The sequence below is a fragment of the Larus michahellis genome, chromosome 18 (genome assembly GCF_964199755.1).
Source record: "Larus michahellis chromosome 18, bLarMic1.1, whole genome shotgun sequence".
Taxonomy (NCBI): domain Eukaryota; kingdom Metazoa; phylum Chordata; class Aves; order Charadriiformes; family Laridae; genus Larus; species Larus michahellis.
In genome coordinates, this window is record NC_133913.1 from 722,772 (window position 1) to 737,859 (window position 15,088).

Genomic DNA, 15,088 nt, shown 5'->3' on the forward strand with positions numbered 1-15,088 from the left:
AAGGGGAGGAGAGGGAAAGTCAAACAGCGTAAAATAACTCAAGAGTTTTCTACCCCACTCACCAGCCCTGTGACTCCTTCCTTAGAAACAACGTGCTACTTGTGTCCTAACTCAAAGCCCTTAAACGGAAAAGGACAATCTGGGAAAGTTAATCATAAACTATTCGGTAATAATGTCCCCATAGGCAACCACTAACCTGCCTTGTAAATGTCTGGGCTTCTGATTTTGATCTCCCTCCTACCCACGTAAATACAGGAAACAAGGGCCAGGGAGGAGAATGGGGGACACAGAGCCGGGAAAGATCAGAATCAGGCCCGGGGGGTCTGTATTGCTGCCTGAAAACGGGAATTGGGACTAATTTCCCAAGGGCTTTGGGAAGGCAGGAGCGGGGAGAGGAGGGTGCGGTGGGCAGGGGGTCCCGCCTGTCCCGCAGGGACCCTTCATTTCTCTTCTTTTCCAAATTAGAAAGATAAGAGCGACCTTACCTGGAGAGGAAGCTGTGTGGGGATGGCTAAAACAACAAGAAAAACAATATCCTCCGCGTAGTTAATTGCCTGGTTTGCGACATGCTGCACATTTCTGCCGTTAATGCAGCAAATTCCCCCCAAGTCGCTCCCCTGCCAGGGTCCAGCCTGTCTGATATTACCCCGACCCGGGATGAGTTTTAATTACGGGCAAAAGTGTTGTGAAAAGAGCTTGTCTGAAAGAAACTCCCTCTTTTTTATTTTGCCAGGGCTCGTGCTCTGGTTTTATGGAAACAATTCCATCGCAAACTTAATTCTTGTACCTGCGCTTGTGTTTTCCCACCCTCTTCCCCTGCCTTGAGTGGGAGCGACAGATTTCTCACCACCACGGGCTGTTACTTCCCTTCCTCCCAGACTAATGCGATTTAGAGGACTTTTTTTTGGGGTGGGGGTGGGGGATCAGTTATGTCGTGGTGACCCCAAAGCAGAGCCGGGGGAACCCGCAGCGGTTGCAGCAGCAGCTCCCGGGGTGTAAAATCCGCGGCAGCCGGAGCAAGGCGGGCGCCCAGCTATTTCATGGGAGCTGAATATTATTTCAAGGATGGAGGCGAGGGGAGCTGGGGGGGGGAATTAGTCTAGTAGCCAGAATGCGGGTTCCCGAACAACAATCAAACTTTATTTTAACTTTCTCCCCTTCCAGCTTCGCTTTTCAGATGCACATACGCTTTTACTTTGCAAGGGATCGAAATGCTTTATTAACTGCTGAGATTACAAACCTCATTTGGAATTGGGGTTTTTAGCCAGAGTATACTTTCTGTCCTTGGAAAATTGCCCACATGTGTAACTTGTTTTTGCTTCTCTTCAGACAAGGAATTCCCCCCCCCTCCCTCCCTCCTTCACCACTTACGGATTTTTAACAGACGGCAGCATTCAAACTGAGAGCTAGCACAGGAAATGGCAAAGGTAGATCCTTCGGCTTTTAGGCTACAGAAACTTATTTAACTTTTTTTTTTTTTTAAAGGTTTTACTCTTCAGGAGGGATTTTTTGTTGCGCTTTCGTGCATTTGGAGGGGTCCGTGACTGAAGTTTCTTTCATAGCCTCTTAGACCTGCCTAAATGTATCATTCATAAATTATGTTTGCTTTACGCTGAGTTTTTATTTCCGTTTCCTGGCTCTTAAAAAAAAAAAAAAAGTTATTCCTTGTTGTTGTTGTGATTATCACTATTATTGTTGTTATTATTATTATAATTTCGGAATGTTTCATATCGCCTAAAATAAACTCTCAGCCTTTTGAAGGTTGGGTTATCTCAGAATCTGGTCTCCAGACTCTCCATAGCCATGAAGTTCACTCTCAGCTTTTATCCTCTCTTAGCTTACCCTTATCGGCTTCCAAACCTAGACTGGAGAAGCGAATACGCCCCAAGTAACGCGCGTTACACCCCGGCGCCGTGTCAGCCTCTTGGTGTAAAGATCCTGGTGAACCCCTCCAGCCCTGCCCTGTCCGGCTCCGCACCCCCAGGTCTCCTCCACCTTCCCCATATCCCTGATAAAGAGGCAAAATCAGCTGGAAGAAGGTGCCAGTTCTAATAAATGGTAACAACCATCTTTAAAAAGTGATTAAATATGTTTCCGGTAAGAAATGGCTCATCCGCTCTTTTTTCTTTCCTATGCCAAAACTTATAAATCAGTAAAAGGTGGCAATTGCACAGACTTAAAATCTGCTTGTTTTGAAAATATTTCATATTTGGTTGTTTTCAGCTTAGAAACGCCAACCCAAAGAGTTGTTTGTTAAGGATGGATTTTGGCAGTTGTGTGTTTCAAACCACTATCTGGAAGTGATTCCTTCTCTCCACAAACAATAAAGAGTATTTATAAACAGTATCTGAGTTCAGAAGCCTCTGGCTTTCCATTGCAAGCTGACAACACTCCGAATTTTTCCTCACAGCCAAATACACTTGGCCCTGATTCTGAAAGCAGGAAAAAGTTTCCACTTCGGACTTTTTTTTTTTTTTTAATAACTATTTCCAGTTCCACTTCCCTTTACCAGCTCACAACAACCACATACCTAAAATTAATCTAGCTTGCGAACCGAGCGAAGCTCACACATCCTGCCTCCCTTCTCCCAAAGATTCATCCTTTTAGACTTTCAGACTCTGCTCCGAGGTCACTTTCTCCTTGACGTTTCCTTCTTCAAGATTTTTTCTGCAAACAGAAGAGCTTTTCGTGTAATTTCTGATGGGCTTTATTTGGGGCTTTAAAATACAAACACCTAGGTGGTGTCCCCCGAAGCAGGCAGCACCGCACGATGCACTCGCTCCAAGCCAGCAGACCTGGGATGAAGCTGTAGTTTGCCTTAAGCCCCTCTCAGAAAAGGCTACAAAGAGATGAGCTATGGGGATATGTATAAAAAATAAACTACTGAACAAACGGAAACCTCCAGAGGAGCAAAAGCAAATGGATTTTGCAGATCTTCTTGTGAGGTTTCCATTCACTGGGGATCTGAAAGCCCTTGGTTTCTGCCTCACAGCCACACTCCTAAGAGTCTTCTTGGTTTAAATTTATATACTACAGAAAATTATATACTCACATGCTGACATAGTTCATCATTATTTATAGGAGGCGCACCAGGATTTTTTTCCAAGAATATATTTATTACAGGTAAGACGTGGCCAATCTATCTAGCAAACAGAGAACAGGTGTTTTGCTTCAATTAACGTTCAATAATTTCATCTATACTTATTCAACATCCTGCTACCAACACGGCTGTTTATCCATCAGTTGTATAAACACATTTCCGTGCGCCAAGCGAGTTTAATCTCCACAACACACTTAAATCAGCCCTTTCCTTTCCCAAGCTCCCATAACATTTGCAGAGTCCCTCCGAACCTCTGGTGAAACAGTCTGATTTTTAGAAATCATTTCTGAAAGGCAATAAAGCCGAGAAATATGACAATGTGAGCAACCAACTCGTATTTCACGTCTGATGACACAGGGTCTTTTCATTTCAAAACTTCCCCAGGAAGTTTAAAAAAAAGTGGGGGGGGGGGAAGAGATATAGAAATGTGAAAAGTTGGAAAAAGCAGGAATTTCCCCCCCTCGTTTCACACAACCCCCCGTTCGCGTGAGATGCGCTGGAGAGAGCAGCGACCCTGCCCCACGCTGCTCACTGGTAGGGGATTTCTCTGCCTTCACCGGTTTAAAGGGGTGAAGTGGAGTTACTTTGGAGCTGACCCCCCCGGAACGGAGAGGAGAGTTTGCAGGTCAGTGGGGAGTACTCACCTGGTGACATTTACCCACGGCTGGCTTTGCAAGGTCTTAGCCCAGAGGCTGGAGAGGGCTCCCCAACCACTCCTCAAACCTCACCTTGGCTGGAGCCTGCAGACTGACTCTGCTTTTCCAGCCCAGGGAGGATTTTGAGCTGGTTGGGGGGTTCTTGCTACCCTGATGGATGCAAAAATCAAAAATAAATCTGACCTCCGCCATTAAGCTCCGGCTCTCCTTGCCCACCATCCCGACCCTCTCGATTTTTTTTAAATGAAAATGGACAGCTTCCTAATAGCGCCTCATTTAGAGGAGCTCTGGTCCTGGACATGGGGAAACGTGTCCCTCCATCAGGCTTTAGGGCAGATGCTCGTGGAAAAGCACCGCTTATAGCAATAAGGGAAAAATCTCAGGCTTTGGGTGGAGGTTTTTAAGCGCATTCATAATCTTCCAGTACCAGTAAAACACCTCTGATAGCAATTTCCCACATCCGTTTTGTGCAGGCACAGACATATGGACACACGCACACACACTCTCATACGGACAGGGAGAAATGCGAAATATATTCTTCCTTCATTTGAGGCGGCTATCAGCACCCCTCAATGTTATTATTAGCCTGTTAATATAGACCTCCATCCCCATACACTTCAGGAAGGGTTCGCGATGATTTATCATTCCTAGAAATATCTTTGCCCTTCACTTTAAATATCCTTCAGTGTTGGGGTGAGAGGGAGAAGGGCGGAGGGGCAATAGATTAAAGGAGGCAAATTGATCCAGACTGTTACAGCTGAAGTCCAGGGAAACACTTTTGCCGTAATCACAGAGCGCACCTTTCCCTTAACCAACATTTACGACGCCGTCGGACCATCTTGCAATAATGGGATTTATCATCATAACTTGGTAAAACTGACCCCGTTACCCCGCATCATTTGTGCTGGGAGCCGCACCGGGCTCCAACCCCGCGTCAATCATTCGGTGCAAGGTAAAAAAAACCCGAAATCGTCGCGTTTTCCAAAAACACGCGGAATATGCAAGCGGGACAGGCGAGGGGGGGTGTGTGTTTGACACGCACACACTCCGTGGGCACATACATGTGAAGTGTGAGGGGGGGCACGGTGACTGAAAACGCGAGGGATTCCTTTTTTGCCCCCTTTCTTTTCCACAGGCAATAAATTCAAGGCTATAAAAATCAAAGAAAGCTAATGTAAGTTTTATTAAACTATTTAACCATCACAAGTTTAAGGCATTCTGTAACAAAGCCGGATCAGTGGCGCACTGTATTTTACTAGCCTTGTAAAGTTAAATGAAGGCTTCTGATTTCAGCGATGTGGGAAACTATTTTAGCCCAAGCAAAGCAACCCTGAGATTATACCGCCAAACATGCGAACATACGTTCATATGCAGGGATATTTTAAATATATATATGTAGAGATGTATATATAAGCGTGAAGTGTAAGGCAGGCTTTGGATGGATACAGGGGTTGCGGCTCGGCAGCTGCCTGGTCAAAGTTGCGATGCCCCGTCCACGCCAGTGACATTTTAAATTTCATATTTACCCACATTATTTTTACCGTGTTAACAATCCATTTTCCCATCCCAGCTGGTTAATTATTCGTAACGCCCTCCCCGCCCCCCCCCGCTATCTAGATCCGTCTTTTTCTTTACAAAAACGCATATATGTGTGGCTCTACGTGTATATGCCTGTAATGCAGGCACACACATGTATGTATATGAAATCACGGCGGGGGGGGGAGTGGTGGTTTGTACTTATTCTCTGATTTTTTGCTATCGTACTCTGGAGCCCGAGTGGCGAAGAATAGCTTTTATCTCTATTCCCCCATGATGGTTATTAAAGGCAAAGCGAGCACATCAGCATCTTTCTTTAAAAAAAAAATGATAAAAAATATCCGCCCCCCCCCCCCCTTTCCGGACCCCCCCCTTAATATTTCGGGAGCAAATCTAGGAAGGGATATTAGCCCCCGCTCTGCCCGTTTGGTGGCTTTTCGAAACTCCTGACGTTTTGCAACATTGCATAAACATAAAACAATCCATCCTTGATATGGAATGCAAGGGCGGATGACAGCGCAGCGCAGCCCCCTCGGCTTCGATTGATTTACGCCGAGACTGACGCTTTATCAGGCACACGAAAAAAGTTTGACCAATCATTTTGCTGGGAGCTCACAACACAGCAGCCCAACTGTACTTTGTTGGCTGGGAAGTTGGAGAAGGGGGTAGAGTACAAATCTAGATCTGTCCTATATATTTTTTTCCCTTCATTGAACCGTGCTTTGTATGATGTCTGAGAATGTCCATTTCTGGGACTCTTAGCAATTATTATGTCGACTCTATTATAAGTCATGAAAGTGAAGACTCGCCTTCAGCTAAATTTTCATCTGGGCAATATACAAGTTCCAGGCAAGCTGGGCACAATGAGCATCTAGAATTCCCCTCCTGTAGTTTTCAGCCAAAACCTCCAGTTTTCAGCGCCTCCTGGACTCCTTTGAATCCACATTCTTCTGGTACCCTTCCTGCCGTCTACCATCCATATATTCAACATCAAAGCGTCCCATCTGATAGCAGGTATCTCCGGAGCTGGCTGGATCCAGTACCCAGAGCAGAGAACCTCCCCGGGCAGGGGTCTGTTAAGGCAGAGCCGCTGCTGGGCCGTCCCGGGGATGTCCATAAACAGGGAACACAGGAGTACAATTTAGAAACTTCTGCTGCAAGGGAAGGGATCGTTTCCAATCAAAGGCCCAGCTTCGAGGACAATAAAGTTTGTGAAGGAAGCGAAGACAAAGACAGGACAGATCAAAGTAAGTTATAAAAGTGAGGAAGTAAACAGTATAAAAGCTGGAGGAGGTGCAATAAAAGGGGACAATGCTGCGTAAAGTTTAAAATCAGGGCTTAAAGAAAAGTCTCAGCTTGCTGATGCCAACCTAAGGGGAGAGGTGGGGAGGGGAGAGGGGTGGCATTGTCTCTGCCGGTAAATAAAAATAAAAATAAAAATGAGCGTCGTCTCTGGGCTTAAACAGAGTCCAGAGCGGACAAAAGCTGGAGCGAGTCATCCTCTTTGCTACAAAGCGCTGGCTCCGGCAGCAGAGACCACTTTAGTAAGCGGGAGTAAATCTGCGCGGGTGCGGGCGGAGGGGAAGGGAAGGGACGGGGGGAGCCCGTGGATGTTGGGGAGAAAGGTGGGGAAAGGGGAGCGGAGGGCGGCGGCGTTGGGGGGGGGGGGGATGGGGAGAAAGAAGGAGAAGAAGGGGGGAAAGAGGAGAAATTGCGGAGGAAAAGTTCACGTGGGGGAAGTAAACAGCAGCGGGGGCTTTTCCGTGCCCGCCGCCCCGGTGCACCGGGCAGATGCGGGGACGGGCTCGCTGCCCTGCTCACCCCCTCTGCGGCTCTCGGCGGCGGTGGCTTTTCTTTCATTCCTCGTATTTGTCTGTTTATTTGTTGTTGGTTTATATTTTTTTAGTTGTGTATTAAACGCAAGGGTTCGGGGTATGAATATTTCAAAATCACGCTCTTTCCCAGTAAAAAAAAAAAAATGAGGGAGGGGGGTGCTTCCAAGTTAATTAGCTTTTATTTGTAATCTCGCCAGATTGGGGAAACAGTTAAACTTCAGCATGTGCTTTTTTTTCGCGAGCTGGCTTGTCTTTTTTCCCCTGAAATATCGAAAAAAAAAATCATTCGCCTTGAAAATACTTAATAATACCATCAATAATGCTATTAATAAGACTATTATTAATAATAATTATAATATTATTATAATAACGCTAATAATAATAACGCGATGGCGTTTGAGTAAGAAAGAGGCAGTATCTTCCCCTCGTACCGATCCGGCTGGTCCCTGGTTTCCATCTGAGAGGAAAAGCGGAGCCAAAGCCCGAGCAAAGGGGGGACTTGTCTTCACCCCACGGTAAATATTTTGCAGTGAAAGCCCAAGTTTTCCAAACTGGCGGAGGAGCAGCCCCCGCCGAGGGTATAACTCCTCGGAGTCTGTGCAGGACGCACTGACACAGTCATTCTTTTTCCCCTTGAATTAACTTCTATTTCCCCCCCTCCCTCGCCGTGGAAGAGCAGCAGAGATTGCCATTGCAACCATACCATCAAAAATACAGTATATTCTCGCCCTTCATGATTTCCTCTCCTCCTTGTGCAGGATGTTATGGTGACATTTTTTTTTTCCTATCATTTAACTTGCACACAGACACACAGGCACACACACACGCACACACACACACAAAAAGAAAGTCCTGTTCTATTGTACTGGGCAGAGGTCCAGAACAAACTGCAACCGTGAGGTGAATGATTTGAGAGAATTAAACATCCAGGTTCTGTGCTCAATGTCCCTGAAATTGAATATATAAAAATCTTGTCCAAGAAAATGTTATTAAGTTATAAGTGCAGGGACCCGCGCTAAGAGGATGCTGTGTGGTTTCTATGGCATGTGGTTACGACGCATATTTTGTTTTAAATAATAGTTTAATTTGGGCTGATGCTGAGAGCTTGCCAGGGCTGGGAGACGGAGCTGTTTTGCAGAAAGTACTCCCACCAATTTCCCTGACTCTTTCAATTTTTGAAAGTATTTCGCAATAATGAATCTCCGCCCTGTGCAGGGCACAGGGATCTGTTAATTTATTTGCTGGATTTTAAAGAAAAGATGTGTCAGAACCTCTTCCCATTCGCTTTCCTGTTCAGGGATTTGTGTATAGTGAATAGATAAAGCAACATTCGCGTTTGAATTATCTTATATTTTAACGATCCAAGATGTGACCAAAAAATAAACCCAAACCGAATAAAAATCTGTTATGAAGCAGAGCCCTCCATCGCCATTAAAGGATGGGTAGCAGGATTAACAGTATCAATTATTAACAGCTTTCTTCCTCTTTAATATTTAATTCTGCATATTAGATCAAGTCAATTACATTAAGGAAATAGCCGTGCAAATTTGTAAGAGGCAGTACTTACAGTGGAAGATTAACCGGATTATTTTTTAAAAATATTCAATATATTTCATTTTACGTAGAGGAAACGTTCTGATGGCGCGCGCGTGTGTGTATGTATGTATTTATAATGGTCCATTTAATTGGTGTAAAGGTTTATGGCTTCAGTCATAATTTCAGAGGAGGCAAAGGAAATAAAATAGAAATACGTGGTCTGTCTATAACCCTTCATTTCACTCCTTCCCGCCTCACAGTTACCCAACGGTCAGCTAATATTTGCACGTGATTAGTAAATGCTCTATTATTTACCCTAAACCCACTTCACCTTTGGGTGCGACCTGCACCACCACCGTGTCTGCGGGGGTGAGTTCTGCGCCCAAAATGTTGTTTTCTCCCCCCTCTTCCCCTCTTCCCCCCTCCTTGAATAAGCTAATTCCTGAAATGTCCTTTTCGCAAAAAAAATTCCCACGTAACTTCTCCCACACGCGAGGGTGACGGGCAGCCTGTTATTTATTTTTGGCTGCATTTGCAGCCCTGCAAATGTCCGTGTCTCTGGGTAACACTGTCCAGATCTCCGGCAGCAGGGTCCAGCCAGCCCCTCAGAGGATGTTTATTGTATCGCGACCGTTTCTTGCCACATACCAAAAAAATAAGCAGGATTTATGAAAGGTTTCTCCAGACCCCCTCTCTCTGCTCTTTTCCTGCGCGACGTGGCTGTGGGAGCAAATCTGGAGACACGTGGGAAAACACGTCTGAAAAATATAGAATATATACAATTTTTTTTTTTCATGGATTTCTTTGTATATATGGTGCGTAACGTGCGTTATGCAAATCTCTAAGTGCATGTGGGTGTTTACCTGGCAGAGATGGACGTGGGGAAAAGTGGGGGGAGCTCTGCCGGGGGCACGTGTGAGCCCAAACACACGTGTGTGCACGGGTACGTGTGTGCACACACACGCGTGTGCAGGGAGACATGTGTGTGCGCACACACACGCGTGTGCGGGGCAACGTGTGCGTGCACAAACGCGTGTGCCGGGGCATGTGTGTGCACAGACACGCGTGTGAGCGCATCTGTGGGTGTAACCCCGTGTCCGCGGGTCCTGGGCCCCCCCACTTAGGGGACACGGGGGTGCCTGTGCATTTCGGGATCGCCCCCCCGCCCCATCTGCGCAGCCTGACGGTCCCGTATGATTTCCGTACGGCCTCTGCTGCCAACGCCTGTGCCGGGGAGCGTTTTTCACCCGGGCGTGCATATGCGTCCGTGTAATCTTAATATTTGATGGCATGATTAAAACCTTCTGAGAAACACTCAAGCTGCATCGTATTGATCTTGCTGCTTTTCTTTCAGCCAACCCAGCTGCCAGCTGGCTTCACGCCCGTTCCTCCAGGAAAAAACGATGCCCTTACACCAAATACCAGACCCTGGAACTAGAGAAGGAGTTTTTATTCAATATGTACCTGACGAGGGACCGTAGACACGAAGTGGCCAGACTCCTCAACCTGAGTGAGAGACAAGTCAAAATCTGGTTTCAGAACCGAAGGATGAAAATGAAGAAAATGAACAAGGAACAGGGCAAAGAATGAAAAAGAAAAAAAAAAAAAAAAAACGACAAAAACCCAGAAAAGCAACATCCCCCCCCATCCCCTTCCCCCCCCAGCTCCCAGCCTCCGCGGCCGCGCACCCCCACTGTAGTGCTGCCAAACACCCCAAACACGAGGGGAAAAACCTCCCCGTGTCCCATCTCCACCTTTGCATGCGAGATGTTGCTTTTTTTTTTTTTTTTAAAAATCTTCTTAGTATTGCCACATAGGAGGCAACTTAGCCAAAACTGCAGCTCCTTTTTGGGGACACATGCTGGGTTTTGTTTCTGTTCTCTTGTTTTCTTTCTCTATTTCCCCCCCCCTTTCTCTTTTCTTCTCCCTGCAGTGGAACATAGACACAGGCTCCTGTCTGAGCAGCAGCTTTCTCTGCTCGCATTTTCTCCATGGAAAGCAAGACGGCAAACACAACTGGCCGCAAACAACCCTGGCCCAAGCCCCCACCAAACCTCGCTGTCTTTCTTTATCCACGTAAGGACAATGATTCTCTATAACATTCACAACACCCCGGCGCACACACACACACACACACGTTGAGGTGGCCAAGGAACCAGACGATTTAATTAAACTACTGCAAGACAGACACATTCGTAAGACTTGCGTTTAATTGCACCCAACAAATCATTTTCAATTCGCCAACTTTATACCGGGGTAGTCGGTTAATGACAGCCCAGCTCCCAACCGGGCTGGGTTTCTTTTCTTTTATTTTTGTCTGTCTTTCTTTCTTTCTTTCTATTTTTTTTTTAGTTTGTTTTATTATGCGGGATTTTTGTTTGAATCGTGCCATGGCAGATATGTGACTTTGACCTGAAAGTTTAGTAGGATCTTTACAGGCAGCCCTCCTCATCTGGTAGTTTTATACTGGGTCACTTGGAAGAGGAGAAAAGACGGGGAGGGAGGCGAGAGAGTGTGTGGGGGGCACTCTCAGAGCCGCATTGTAAATTATTTAGGAGAAAAAGGGGCGGAAGAACCCCTGCCAACTTATTCCTAACTTTTAGAGGAGAGGAAGAAAGGGATTTTCTAGTTAAAAAACTACCTTAGTAGAGCTATAAGGGAGGGGAAGGTTGTGTTCTTAGTGCTAGCATATTTATAATTTATTGTGAATTGACTTTTCCTAAAGCAGTAGGCTGTTGCAGAGATAAAGTGCCAACCCTAGCCTGTGTGTATTTCTTCCCCCTCCCGTTTGCTGAGATGCTTTTAATACTTGAATGTCGGTGGGGTTTTGTTGGGGTGGGGTTTTTGTGGGTGGTTTTGTTGTTTTTTTTTTCGTCTGAAGCGAGCTCCCGGCATGTTTTCCCATTGCCACCCGCTTTCCTCCGGGGCCCGGTGCCACGCCGGGGCCCCGCCGCCTCCCCGGGGAAGGAACCTCGTCCCGCGGGTGGCACCGGGGGATGCGTCGGCTCCGCGCCATCCTCATCCTCATCCCCAAGAAGGGTTTAGAGTAACAAATCTGGACCTTGCTGGTCTCATGTCACGCCGGCCGGAGCTGATTTCTCATCTGACAGATCCGCTGGAGGTTTCTCCAACCCGCCCGGGCGGGACTGGTTTCCGTTTATCTCTGTAAGACTTAACTTTGTTTTGGGAAGGGAGGGGGGGGAACGGGAGGAGGGAGGGGGTCCGGGGGGGTTAGTACCAGTCGATTATATGGTGGGTATTGTAAACTGTGTTTGTGGTTGTGTTTCTGTGACTGTTGAAGCTCGTTTTCTGTTTCTACTGTGGCTTTTTAAGTATGCGAAGAGTTCTGCAGTTGATAGTGGATGGAAAATGTCGAAATAAACCTCTCTCGTTTTCTTCGTGTGCAAATTTGTATATTTAGCTGCCAGGAGGCTTTCTAGGAACAAGGCGAGTGTAAGGTGCCTAGTTTTAATAGGGCGGGGGGGGGGGGAATAGAGAAAAGAAATTTATTTCTGCTGTATATCTGAAGGAGCCAGTGCAGATCTGATTTCAGAAGTGACTAATTTGTGTATCCTCAGCGTCAGGTTTTGTGAGACCACTTTTATCTGTTGAACAGGGATTGCTCTGGGAAGGAGCGATAGGCAGATTTGTGTTTTTGGAAAGTGTTCCTGCCTTGTTTTTTTTTTTTTGCCTCCCCCCTCCCCCCCCCCGCCATGATCCAGAGATAAGAATCAAGTAGCTGCGCCTCGGTGCACTGAAATTTCCACCACTTCAATTCCCCTTGAAAGGGGTTAAAAAAAAAAAAAAAAAAATCTCCTACTCGACAAGAAACCAGATCTTAAGTGTTTAAGACCATTCCTCAGAAAGTTTTGTGCCTTTTTTTTCCTTTTTTTTTAATGCCTAGACTTTCTCATGTAAAACTTTCCATCATGAAGTAGCTCCTTGGGGGTTTCAAAATTTAACTGTTCTGTTGCCGGAGGGAGTTAAATGTAACCAAACTTCACCCTGTGCCAAAGCCCCTAATCTCCTTCCTCGAAACTTAATTAAGAAAAGCTGTTTCGGAGACATTTTGAGCCGAGGAAAAAAAAGTTGGTGGCAGCAGCATCATTTCTCTAAATCTGGATTTATTAAAAATAAATAAATAAATAGTGGGTCGGAAAAGTTGATTTATCTGTGTTTAAGCTGGGCAGTCAAATTTTTCAGTTTTGTTTGATTCTTCTCAAGGATGGATGAATTTCAAATCTGCTTCGTGCTGAATTGGTGTGTTCCTCATCTCTCGAACTGAGTATGGACTTGCCTAAATCCTCATTACTATATTTTTCAGAAGCGTATCCGTGACTTAATTGATGTTTGCAACCCATCGGCCACTAGGATTTAGAAACGTTTTTCACTTTCCTTAGAATTGTGGTAAAGAGCGGATATTTTTAAGACGACGATATAAGGTTCTTTTTAAATAGAATTTAAAATGTTAGTTCATTTTATTAGGAAATATGCTTACTTAAGAAATGTTGGAAAAACTGTCTTCTGTAGCATCAGCCCGGATGTATTTTCCAGAGATGTTTAATGCTCCAGAATAAAAATCGATTTTAGAACAACAGCTCCTATATGTCATTGTGTTATACTGCTTCATCTAAAATTTCAGAAATATTTTTATTGTGTTTTCCTGTGTTCTTCAGTGGCTCGTTAAGTGTATTATAAGAACCAATTTTTGCTTTGTCCAGAGGCAAATGGAGATAATTCCTCTCTGGCGTAGCGAGTGCTTATTTGGTCCCACGCAAACTTGCTGCCTTTCTAAATACTTTTTTATTTTTAAATCGGAGATCTTTAATCTTTGGTTACATTTACCGGTGGCTGCTTGTTTGTTTGCTTGTTTATTTGTTTGTTTTTGAGGGCTTGATCTTTGCTTTCCCGCATCAGCCTTAGGGGACCAGAAGCAAAGGCGCAGAGTGGGCTGGCTTTATTTGACTTTCTTTGGCTTATTCCCCTACCGCCCAAGGAAAACTTTGCTAAAGAAAAATTAGAAACCCAAAACAAACAGTGAGAAACCCCACCCCGCTTTCCCTGCTTGGCATCACCTCGGATTTGACACGCGGTTCCTTTTTCCAAGGGCTCAATGAGCGGCTCCTATAACTCCGTCTCTAAATTCGTTTGACATTTTATTGCTCATGAAGAAATACAAGCGCTTGGAAAGTGTTTCTATCTCTATATTTAAAAAACAAACAAACCCTAAGACCTGCTCAGCCCTGCAGGAAGCAGGTAGTGAGAAATATAACCAAGAATCTCTCTCCACTAATTTTTAACATAATGGGCGCTCTAAAGGGCAATATTTCACTTCTTAAAAAAAATCCTTTCTTTGGGGCAGCTCTGAAAAGAAAACAAAAGAAGAAGAAAGATATTTGAAACTTAGTGAGGGAAGAGAGAGAAAGGGAAGTAACTTGTCATAAAAAAAGGAAAATTCAGTGCAGTGTGCTGCAATAAAAGAATATGACCGCTATAAAACTTTATAGGGTATAAATTTCTGAAGGTTAAGGAACTAAACGGCTGTAAAGCAAACAGTGCAAGAAAACTTTCAGGAACTCCTAAATTACTACAACGACTTGGGAATGTGGGGAAACCCAACGTGTAAATGCTCTTGTTTCTGCTTCAGTTCCATACAAAGTTCCCCCTTTTTTTTCCTTTTTTCTCTTTTTTTTTTGTTTTTTAGGGGTGGGGGTATTTAAGAAATAAGCGTGGGGGGGGGGGGGGGAGAGGGAAGAGGGAGAGAAAAGGTGGGGAGGGACTTCGGCTAATTTATTCTTCTCTTGCAGATGCCGTGAAAATCCAGCGCTCTGGATGATTCCCTTTGTTCTTTTTTTTTTTTTTTTCCCCTTCTCCCCCCCCCCCCTTTTTTTTCTTTTTCCTTTAAAGCAATTCCAGGCTGCCAGAACGCTGAGCCGTGCACACAACAACACACACACACACACAGGGGCACCCCCCCCGCACACACTCGAAGTTCTGGCGAGACGTCTGGGCTTGGGAAGCTCTTTATCGGTTTACAGCTCTGGCCTTCCCCCTCCAGAGCAGAATGACCAATTGTTTAGTCTCGGAATTTGAAACAATAGCGGTTTTCAAAAGCAAACCCATTTTCCCTCTTTTATTGCCGGCTGGATGGTGCGGTTCTCCCCGCGTAAAACTTAAGCGCTGCGGAGCGCGGAGGAAGAGCTCAATTTTTCCCTTTTCTCCCTCTTTTTCTCCTCCGCCTCCCCTCGCTTTTGCCTAGCTTTATTTCCCCAGGTCCGAGCGGGGATACCCCCCCGCTTTTTCTGCCCCCCCCACCCCAAAGGGAATCTCCCCCCTCGCTGCGCAGGCTGCGGCTCCGCGCGGCGCCGCTAGGTGGCGCCCTTGCTCCACGCAAGACGCGCGTCTCCCGCGCGCGGCCGCGGGGC

General features: G+C 45.7%; 1 protein-coding gene across 1 annotated transcript; it reads left to right on the forward strand.

The window, feature by feature from the left end:
• Positions 1–6,016: 6,016 nt before the first annotated feature.
• On the forward strand, positions 6,017–11,885 carry HOXB9 (homeobox B9). Its single transcript, XM_074561802.1, has 2 exons — positions 6,017–6,539; positions 10,018–11,885. Exons 1-2 carry the CDS (start codon positions 6,032–6,034, stop codon positions 10,251–10,253), a joined length of 744 nt encoding a protein of 247 aa, XP_074417903.1. The 5' UTR covers positions 6,017–6,031; the 3' UTR covers positions 10,254–11,885.
• The last annotated feature ends 3,203 nt before the right edge of the window (positions 11,886–15,088 follow it).

Excerpts from the sequence above, each read along its gene's own strand:
- HOXB9 (XM_074561802.1), top strand. The coding sequence starts at position 6,032 with ATGTCCATTTCTGGGACTCTTAGCAATTATTATGTCGACTCTATTATA. Across the intron at positions 6,540-10,017 it reads CAAAGACAGGACAGATCAAA|CCAACCCAGCTGCCAGCTGG; the intron begins GTAAGTTATAAA and ends CTTTTCTTTCAG.